The 9,642-nt window shown below is 38.0% G+C and overlaps 2 protein-coding genes across 4 annotated transcripts; one reads left to right on the top strand and one right to left on the bottom strand.

Annotated features, from left to right (window-relative positions):
* Window positions 1-800: 800 nt before the first annotated feature.
* tardbpb (TAR DNA binding protein b) lies at window positions 801-7,862 on the top strand. Of its 3 annotated transcripts, XR_005279606.1 has the most exons (6): window positions 801-1,551; window positions 2,224-2,387; window positions 2,472-2,621; window positions 2,711-2,881; window positions 4,509-5,605; window positions 6,291-7,862. XR_005279606.1 is itself a non-coding variant. In XM_038272944.1 (5 exons), exons 1-5 carry the CDS (start codon window positions 1,311-1,313, stop codon window positions 4,998-5,000), a joined length of 1,218 nt encoding a protein of 405 aa, XP_038128872.1. In that variant the 5' UTR covers window positions 801-1,310; the 3' UTR covers window positions 5,001-6,225. The 3 variants fall into 3 exon arrangements, 2 of the variants coding, with proteins under 2 accessions (XP_038128872.1, XP_038128873.1); XM_038272944.1 differs by lacking the exon at window positions 6,291-7,862 and having other exon boundaries at window positions 4,509-6,225; XM_038272945.1 differs by lacking the exon at window positions 6,291-7,862 and having other exon boundaries at window positions 802-1,551; window positions 2,472-2,612; window positions 4,509-6,225.
* Window positions 7,353-9,578, bottom strand: cenps (centromere protein S). The gene is made up of 5 exons (XM_038272947.1): window positions 9,386-9,578; window positions 9,151-9,274; window positions 8,111-8,144; window positions 7,955-8,021; window positions 7,353-7,837 (listed from the first exon to the last, which is right to left on the bottom strand). The coding sequence occupies exons 1-5, from the start codon at window positions 9,410-9,412 to the stop codon at window positions 7,724-7,726; spliced, it is 366 nt and encodes a 121-aa protein (XP_038128875.1). The 5' UTR covers window positions 9,413-9,578; the 3' UTR covers window positions 7,353-7,723.
* Between the last annotated feature and the right edge of the window lie 64 nt (window positions 9,579-9,642).

Genomic DNA, 9,642 nt, shown 5'->3' with positions numbered 1-9,642 from the left:
TTCGTAGTCCAGGCTGCATTACAATAGGGATGGAAAAAATTTTTTTTGTACGCTTGTTGGCGGAGTTTTCTAAAGGGTGCACATTTTCTAAAGAGTGCAGATTTTGCACATTTGTTCAAATGTCGAGAACAGTGACCAGTCCTTTTACTACAAAATAAAAAAAATATATAGATATATATAAAAATAAATATATTTTGAAATATTGCTTTGGGGTGTGGCGGCTTAGTGGTTAGAGAATTGCGCTTTCTGAATTGTGTGGTTCTGAGTTCAAGCCCCACTACATAAACTACCTCTCTGGGTCCCTGAGCAAGACCCTTAACCCCACACTGCTCCCCAGGCAATTAATAAAAAAAAAAAAATATATATATATATATATAGTTATGTTAAAGTATTTTCTTAAAAGGATGGTTTTGATTATATACCTGTTCCTTAATCTAAACCAATTTGTTAACTTCTTTATGACAGGTTTTATTTCTGTTTTCCTTTGTGCTGATCACCGCCATCTTCCCTTTGCTGTCCAACCAGCTCAGCAAGTTGCCGGAAGTTGTCTTTGTGGATACAGGAAACTCTGTCTACGGCGACTCATGTCGAAGGGGGGAAAAGAACCAATCAGACTGAATATCCGCGGTGTAATTCATCTTATTGATAATTATTCCATAATCACTACGTATTCCTGTAACTTTTTATGTTTTATTCAATGTTAAATTGATGGTAGATTATTCCATTCTGCTTTAAAAACACGCGAGTTGGAGAAAATGACCCCTTCTGAGAATGGTTCAGTCCAATGATGACGAATTTCCTGCTTCGCTTAACTCGAGCCATTTTGGAAGGCCTTACGTAGCGTCGTCTGTCTTCTCGTGGAAAAAAAATCTTTAACCAGTGTTTTACTTTACGTGTGTGTCGACGCGACCTCTTGTCAAACTTGTAAAACGTCGTTAACTTACGTAAACAGGTTATAAGAGAGAATCGTTTTATGAAGTTTGTTCTCTGGAGAAGTGCTTTGGAGCTGTTGTCATCCGGTGTTGACGCACAACAACGTCCCGTCTTGCATCGAACAAAGGACTAAAAGCGATGTTCCTCCGTTAGTATAATATATTTGAATTATTAAAAGAGCAACACTTTAAATCTATCCTGAAAAAAAAAACGTTTTTTTCCTTTCGTTTTTTGTGGAGAATATTTTTTTTCCCCTCAGAGAGGGAAAACTGATTCAGCTCTGTTAGCATCAGCTAAGGTTAGCCGGACTAGCAACGAGCTAACCGCGGTTCAGTTTTCATTTAGGAAACATTTGTCATTCGGTGTAGAGAGCGAAAATGGCCGAAGGCTACATTCGGGTGGCAGAGGAGGAAAACGAGGAGCCCATGGAGATCCCCGCCGAGGACGATGGGACGGTTCTATTGTCCACGGTAGCTGCTCAGTTTCCAGGGGCGTGCGGCCTGCGCTTCAGGAGCCCCGTGTCTCAGTGTATGCGAGGTGTGCGTCTCGTGGAGGGAGTCCTTCACGCGCCAGAAACCGGATGGGGGAACGTTGTTTACGTGGTGAACTATCCAAAAGGTAAACATACACACGGTCTGTATGTGGAGGACTACTTTATTTATAATTCATGGGCTGGTACCCCGCAGTGGACGTTTATTGATATAAAAAACACTTTTATTAATGAACATACTAATGTGTCATTTGTTTTTTTCTTCTTCACAGAATAATTTTTGTCCATTATATAATTTGATCATTCTTTTTTGTTCCTTCGTTTGAATTAAAGATACATTAGAAATGGGCTTTTACCTATAAATCGCCTTAGATCAAAGTAATTATCCAAAATAGATTAAATCTGTGTTCATTCTTATAAACGCTGACTATAACAAAGACCTGTAACTTAGTACAAAAATTTTAGTCTAGTAGATCTTGTTAACTTACTAGGAAATATCCATGAATATCTTTGACTCAGGTGGCTAATTTCAAGCATATTTTATGGTCTTTAAATTTGTTGTAAGGGTCTTTTGATTATTGCAAGTTTTTATGTGTGTACATTCATATAAAATAAATAATGACATCAAATGTCTTCAGGCTAGGAGGTCAGCAAAAAATATATACTTTGCTTTGAATATGTATTACTCCGTAGGTGTTATCCATTTCATATAACATTACTTTACTTGTCATCCTGAACAGCTTGGCTTTCTGTGGGTGATGTAAAATAAAATAGACATTTTTTATTTGTTTTCATTTTAGACAATAAAAGGAAAATGGATGAAATTGATGCCTCCTCTGCTGTGAAGATGAAGAGGGGAGACATGAAGACCTCTGACTTGATTGTTCTTGGTCTCCCTTGGAAAACAACTGAACAGGATCTAAAAGACTACTTCAGCACATTTGGGGAAGTCATAATGGTTCAGGTACCTCTCATAACACACTTGCTTATTAATCCTTTTCTTAAGGCGTAGTTCCATAGATATTTACGTTTTTTGCGGCTCTTTCAGGTAAAACGAGACGCTAAGACTGGTAACTCTAAAGGATTTGGCTTCGTGAGGTTCACAGAGTACGAGGCTCAGGAAAAGGTGATCTCCCAGCGCCACATGATCGATGGGAGATGGTGTGACTGCAAGCTTCCTAACTCGAAGGTGAATATGGTAATGTCCATCCACATAGCTGCTTATAATGGGCAAAAAAAATGAATTAACACGCTATAATAACTACCTTCCCCTCATGTTGTTTACAGCAAGGTCCCGATGAGCCGCTTAGGAGTCGTAAAGTGTTTGTCGGTCGTTGCACAGAGGACATGACCACAGATGACCTCCGTCAATTTTTCATGCAGTACGGAGAAGTCACAGATGTTTTCATCCCCAAGCCATTCCGTGCTTTTGCCTTCGTTACATTCGCAGATGATCAGGTATTGTATTAAACACAATCTACTGTCCTGGTGTTCCTTATAAATTTTAGTGTTGTTTCTTAATCACACTGTTTAAGACCCTCCAGGGCTCAATGTTAACCATTGCCCAATCTCCCGTGGCAAGTAGTTTTTATTGTTGGGAGAGTACAAATTTCATTGCATTTGCCTGCCGGGCAAGTGCAATGATTGCAAAAAAAATTTATCACTCAATATTACTTTAAAATCACTGACATTCGATGAAAACGACACAGAAGCGTTGCCGGTGCCATTTTTGTTGTTTTGTACACATTCTTGCGTGATTTGAAATTGCCCGGGGATTTTCCGCCAGATGGCGTGAGTTTTGTCCATCTAGCAGTAATTTTGATGTAGTTACCAAAATGACAAACAGCTGCATTTATTTTGTCAGGGAAAACTAATCCTGAGTCAGTTAAGTCAGGGAATTCTGAAATTATGTAAGACTGTGGAAACCCTGTATAAAGTAACTATGTATAATGATTCTTTAGAAACGTTACATTATATTAATAGTATTATCTTGTATAAACATACTGTGACTCTAAAATAAGTTATTCATTTGTGACATTGACTTCTGTCTTGTGATTTATCTTAAGTTTTTAACCCTAAGATAAAAAAATATATATTTTTCCAAGCACACAACAGTTTAAAGTAAAGTTTAATTTGAAAAGAATGTGCAGGAAGGATTAAAAAGCATACAAGCAACACGGTAATGTAGGCTTGAGTTCATTACCTGACGCATGCATATACACACCAGGAACCTGTAAACTTAAAAAATACTGAATTACAAAAGACATTTAAAAAACAAACATGTTTCATTGATATATATATATATATATATATATATATATATATATATATATATATATATATACAAAAATGAATATTAGGAACTATATTTATCAAACATTTTACTGGGCAAGTAAAACTTGTTCCTGGGCAAATTAAATGTGAAAGTCCGGCAAGTGGTAAAAATCCTTAACGTCAACTCGTGCCCTCAATAAAGGTTTTAATGTCAGATAATGGTAACTAGATTAAAAAAACACCTTTTAAAAATATTTTGTAGGGTGTAATTTATGTGATTATATATAGAATTCAGTTTCAATACCCTTGTTAAGGCTTGATTACTACCAAAGGTGTAGAATCACTTGCATAGATGGCTAAAATAGACTACACAGTCTTAAACATCGACTAATATGCTGTCATCTAAAGAAACCAAATAGATAACAACATCATAAACATCCCTCCATCTACAAAGGATTACAAAGCCATTTCAAAAAACTTTGCTCGAGCAAACCACGGCTAAAGCCATTATCCACAAATGGAGAAGCAATAGAAGAGTGGAGATTTTTCCCAAGAATGGCTTTAAGATCTTTCAATCAATGACAGGAATCATGAATAACTGTTCATGAGAACAATTCCTCTCTCGAGGGCACCATTAATAGGTTCATGTTTGTGTGGTTAACTCTTATATTCCCTTAAATTCAGTAATTAGTATTTATTTTAGTTATCTATGATTATCGTTTAGAACAGTTTAATGACCTAAAGTATGATGAAAAAGGAAAAGACAAATGTATGGTGCTAAAATTTTGTTTGTGTTGTTTGTCCCCCACAGGTTGCCCAGTCTCTTTGTGGAGAGGATCTCATCATCAAAGGTGTCAGCGTGCACATCTCAAACGCTGAGCCCAAGCATGGCAACAGGCAGTTTGATCGCACAGCCCGCTTTGGGAATGGTTTCGGGGCCCAGGCGTTCGGTAGCAACCGTAGTGGGTTGGGGAGCAGCGCCAACAGTAGTCTGGCTAATTTTGGTTCCTTTAGCCTGAACCCTGCCATGATGGCCGCTGCTCAGGCTGCTCTGCAAAGTAGTTGGGGTATGATGGGTATGCTGGCCAGCCAGCAGCAGACGTCCACCTCAGGTAGCAGCTCCAGCGGGACAAGTTCAAACAGGGAACAGGGTCAGTCTTTCAGTGCAGGCAACAGCAACTATGGCACCAGCTCGGCCAGTCTGGGCTGGGGTTCAGGGTCAAACTCTGCAACCAGTGGTAGCGGCTTTAGCTCAGGGTTTGGATCCAGCATGGAGTCAAAGTCCTCTGGGTGGGGTATGTAGGTTTAGTGTTTCTATGGTAAGTATCCAGAGAGATGAGTGTTTTAAAAAGTTTGCTTCTGGTGTTGATGCGTTTATGACATCTAAAAACTTTTGTGGAAGATGTTTTGTACATTATAACAAAAACAAACAAAAAAAAAACTGCTAAAGATATAATTTAGGGATTGTTGCAGTGAATTGTTTACCAGGATCTCTGACTAAAGTGCTATTTTTGCTGTCCCGTATGTTTGTATCCATTTCAACTGGATTCTCTAATGCATGTATTGTGAAATGTGACGCCCCATTTAAAAAATGCATGAATGTCTGTGGTTCACCATTATCCGGCTTTTGTCACCATCAGCTTGAAAGGCAATCTTGCATTGGAAAGAATCTGGTTGAAAACTAAATGTCTATTTTTTATTTTTTTATGAGTACAACTTTATTTGCAGTCAAGTTCTGTGGAAAAGCCTTCACTGAAATCTCTTCTGCAGTATACTTCTCATCCATTTCCCTGCGAGGAAGCTCCTCTTTGACAGCATTCTTGGGGTGATACCCGTATATCTCCCTCTTCCCACCTGTAAATGCTATACCATCAAAGAACGGCCTCACTCCGCATGGTCTGAGAGACGGTGGGTGTTTTCACTTTTATCCACTTTTTTTTTTAAATGGAGAGAACTGCGCAACTGACATTTTAAGAACTGATGAGTGCGATTGAGGATGGCTTGTGACGAGGAGTGAAGCAATGAGTGAGCGAACGGAGAGAGGCGCGTGGAAAGGACTGGTTGTGCAGTGGTAGAGCCCAAATCTGACTGCTTTCTGAGTGTGTGAGTGGAAGCTGCGGATGCGACAAGCGCCTCCCCTAACATGGACATTCTTTAATTATTACGTCAAGATTTGTCCCTTTTTTTTGTACCTTTGCAAGTTTTTTCCTTCCTTCTGAGTATGTCTAAGTGCAGAAATATAAAACCTGTAGTGGAATGTTGTGATGAATATTTGTATTGCTTGTATTACCTGATTTGAATGCTGTATGGTGTGTGCTTTCATGTTAATCGAACTGATCTGTAAGTGTGTTCTTGATGTGGATGACACCTGCTGAAGACTCCGGGGGGCCGCGAGTGAGGATGTGAGAACGTGGAGACGTGTGTGTCCAAGGATGCCCAGTAGCTCTTTGTTGTTTGTGAGGTGTTTTAAAAGAAAAAAAAAACATGTCAAATGAAGAGTTCTCTAATAAAGTTCATTTGAATAGTTACTTAGCTTATGCTGCTTGAGTTGGTTTGTCAAATCGAAAACATCTAATTCGATTCACATATCTAGGGACCTTGGGCTCTGCTGGTCGAGGTCTCCGTTTGAACCCTGACCTGAAGGATGAAGATGGAAGTTCCAACACTTTCAGTGTGTGGCCTTCTCAGACATGACATGGGGTAGTACCTGTCTTTTTGCTGCTTTCATTAGATTGAATTCCTTTTTATAACCATCTACCTTTAAGGTACATCCAGGTAAAAACTAGTTGATCACTCATTTGCGTCGAAGGGAAATTTGTAGCTCAGTACCGTATGCAAACCTTAGAATTCCAGGTTACACCATGTAGTTTTTTTGTTTTTTTTTCACCCTGTAAGATCCTTTAAAACATGTGTAAGTTCTGATGTATTGAGTCAGGAGTCAAAGTGCCATGCAGCTTTTGGATGTTTTCCCGGTTTAAACAATGCAAATCCACATGCCTGCTAATCCACAAATTGTCTCATTTAGGTGTGTTAATGCAGGAACACCTTAAAACTAAGGACTAGAGATGGAAACTTGTGGATTAAATGGTTTATTTATTGGAGCTATAAACCTTAGGCAGCTTTCCTGTTAGATAAGTACTTATGGTTCCATCAGTAACAGTTTACCTTTCAAACTCAAGTCAGAGATGAGTCGTAAACATGTAAAAGACCATACTGATATGAAGTGTTTTAGCAGTAAACCCTCCATCTGTATTCTTGTTTCTTTAATATCTTTGAAGCCTTGATAGTATTTCCAAATCTGTTTTGTGACAGAACCAAACTCCTTGCTGTATTGTCTTCAGCAATTTTCCTTCCTTCTGTCTCTTTAAGCCGCCTGCTAATATATTCAGCAAACTGTCTTATGATGTAATGTCTTCCTCAACATGTGAGGTGTTTTTATTAGAATGGTGATAAGGTATGGTTTGACATCCACCAGGGTTAACTTGAGCTGATTATTTCTTGGTTTATCTCTGCTTTTTTGCTTTATAAATATTACACATCGAGTCACTTGAAATCCTAAACCAAAGTTTATTCAAAGTGTAGACATTGGCTTTCTTTTTGCCATTTTGGCTGCTGGTTCCAGCCTTCACAGGTGTAAACAGTAGCCGTGCATCAATTTGTACTCATTTATCTGCTTTATTATTAACCCATTTTTCTGCATAAATTAGGTTATTTGACTCCAATAGGTAAGGCAGCATCTGCGGGGGGGTTACATTTTTACTGTGGGTCAAACTTTTTATAAAAATCTGCCACCCCAAACTGGCATAAGAACTTTATGTATATAAAAGTTATAGAACATGTCCGTAAAATAAATGCATCTTTGCTCATTTGAGGGTTTGTTTCATTATAAACACGCACAAAAATAAACAGTTGTATGAATCGATCAGGACAAAACATCAAATTGACATTGAAGCAGCCTTTTTTGGTCAGTCTTGTTTTTCTATCCATGTTGGGCATATGTCAGGTGCTGCAGGCTTCCCAGTGTCCTCATTCTTTACTTTCCTCCTCTGTGTCTCTGCTCTTCCTCTTCCCTGTATTCTTCTTTCTGGTATCTTTCTGCTCCTGGGCCAATTCTTCACTTTTATTTTGTATGTGTCTGGACTGAAATAAAGAGACATGAAACAAATCTATAATGTGTACTGTAGAATATCTATGCATTACATGTACAACATTGGTATACTGAATGACATGAAATTGTCATTTGATTTTACAACTAACCAGAGCAGTACTGCGACGAGCTAGAAGCTTCACATCCTCTGCAGACACCGTAGTTCTTTTAGCATGTCTAAAAGACACAATAAGTTGAGCTACGAAGTTCTTGTGTAGTATTTAACCAACCAACAGTTATAATTTGGTTCAACTTGGAAGTCTTACCTTGCAAAAGCTTCTAGATCTTTGGCAAATATATCTGAAAAAGAAAGTCAAAGTATTTAATCTTTTATTAAATTATATTTATTGGGTTACAGAGGAATGTCCCTACAGCTTTTTCAGAATAAGCATTTAGTTGATTAAAATTAAACAATTGTATACAGTTGTAAAATTTGCATCAAAAGGTAATCACTAGATGGATCCATTCTAGAAGTCCATAAAGGCTTAAATAAGACTTAGATTTTATTTTTTCATTTTATATACATGAGTGTATACATTTTTTTATTAAGAACAGCTCTCTAGACTATATCATTTTTTAAAGTGCAGCCTTGATAAGATAAGCAGCAGTGATGAAAAACAGTAATGTAAACTTATGACTGTATATTGAGTTCTAATGTGTAGGTTTGTTTTTTTTTATAACCCATTTTACATAACATTCAGCAGTCATTTACCGAACCATGTGAATTCAGTTCAGTAGTTGTTAAAAATAGATCTATTTGTGTGTTTTTAGCTTTCTTACTATATTTAAAACATTTGAAACATATCTACTGGTCCAGAAAGTAATTTACGGTAAAATACACATTTGGGGTACTTTTTTCACTACCAGGTTTTCTGTGTTTATTGTAAAGTTTGTCTTTAATAATTTTTTTAAGTGGGATTAAAAAGTCTTGAATTTAACTTGCCTTATGCTGTATGAACCCTTTAACGGGCTTAAAACAAAGTTAAAAACGGAGTTTCAATGCTAGCACTTTTAAAGGTTACAACTTTTCTAAAAAGGCTTTAACAGACAAAGTTATTTAAATATAATTCAACTAATTTTGTAAGAGGTTCTATACGTTAGCTGACTGAATTATAAAGTAAACTGAGTGCAGAATCCGGATTTAACATTGATTCTGGTGTATTTCTTTTAATGAACCATAGCAGCACATCCAATTACTTTGTCAACACAGGAGGCTAAGTCTTTATGCGTGTAAATATTGAGTCTAAAGTGATTATTTTCCAGTAATAAACAGAAGATCCTGAATCGACTCCATGCAGAAACTCACCGCACTCTCTGAATGTGGTCTCTGCTATGGCTGCCACGGCCTGCCGGCTGAACTCCCTCCGGTGCTCCTCTGCGACCCTCTGACATAAACGACCTACCGTGTAATGAACCGCTGCCTTCAGCCTCTGTATAGAAACGCAAAGTTTACAGCCTTTGTCATGGCTTTGCAGAAGGAAGGCCAGTAGCATCTGGCTTGGTGCACAGTATGCTAACAGCGACATTAAAACTACTCTTACCTGGTGAGTGTCTTCTTTCTCTGACATTTTCTGAGCTGCTGTGATATAAATTGAAGGAATACGCGTATTAAATCAGATATACGTCATGTAGAAATGCACCTTGGATTTGGTAACATGATGCAAGCTAGTTGCTAAAGGGAAGAACTTCCCAGTTTTAGCTCACAAAACAAAAACTCGCGGCTTTCAGCCAACGACGGCGCTTTCTGAGCTGGAAAATTAACAGCGCCCCCTACTGGTTCTTATTTACAACTCCCCCC

The sequence above is a fragment of the Cyprinodon tularosa genome, unplaced genomic scaffold (genome assembly GCF_016077235.1).
Source record: "Cyprinodon tularosa strain WSP-4 unplaced genomic scaffold, ASM1607723v1 ctg85, whole genome shotgun sequence".
Classification (NCBI taxonomy): Eukaryota; Metazoa; Chordata; class Actinopteri; order Cyprinodontiformes; family Cyprinodontidae; genus Cyprinodon; species Cyprinodon tularosa.
Note: the sequence above shows the minus strand (reverse complement) of the source record. Positions and strands in the feature narration are given on the sequence as shown.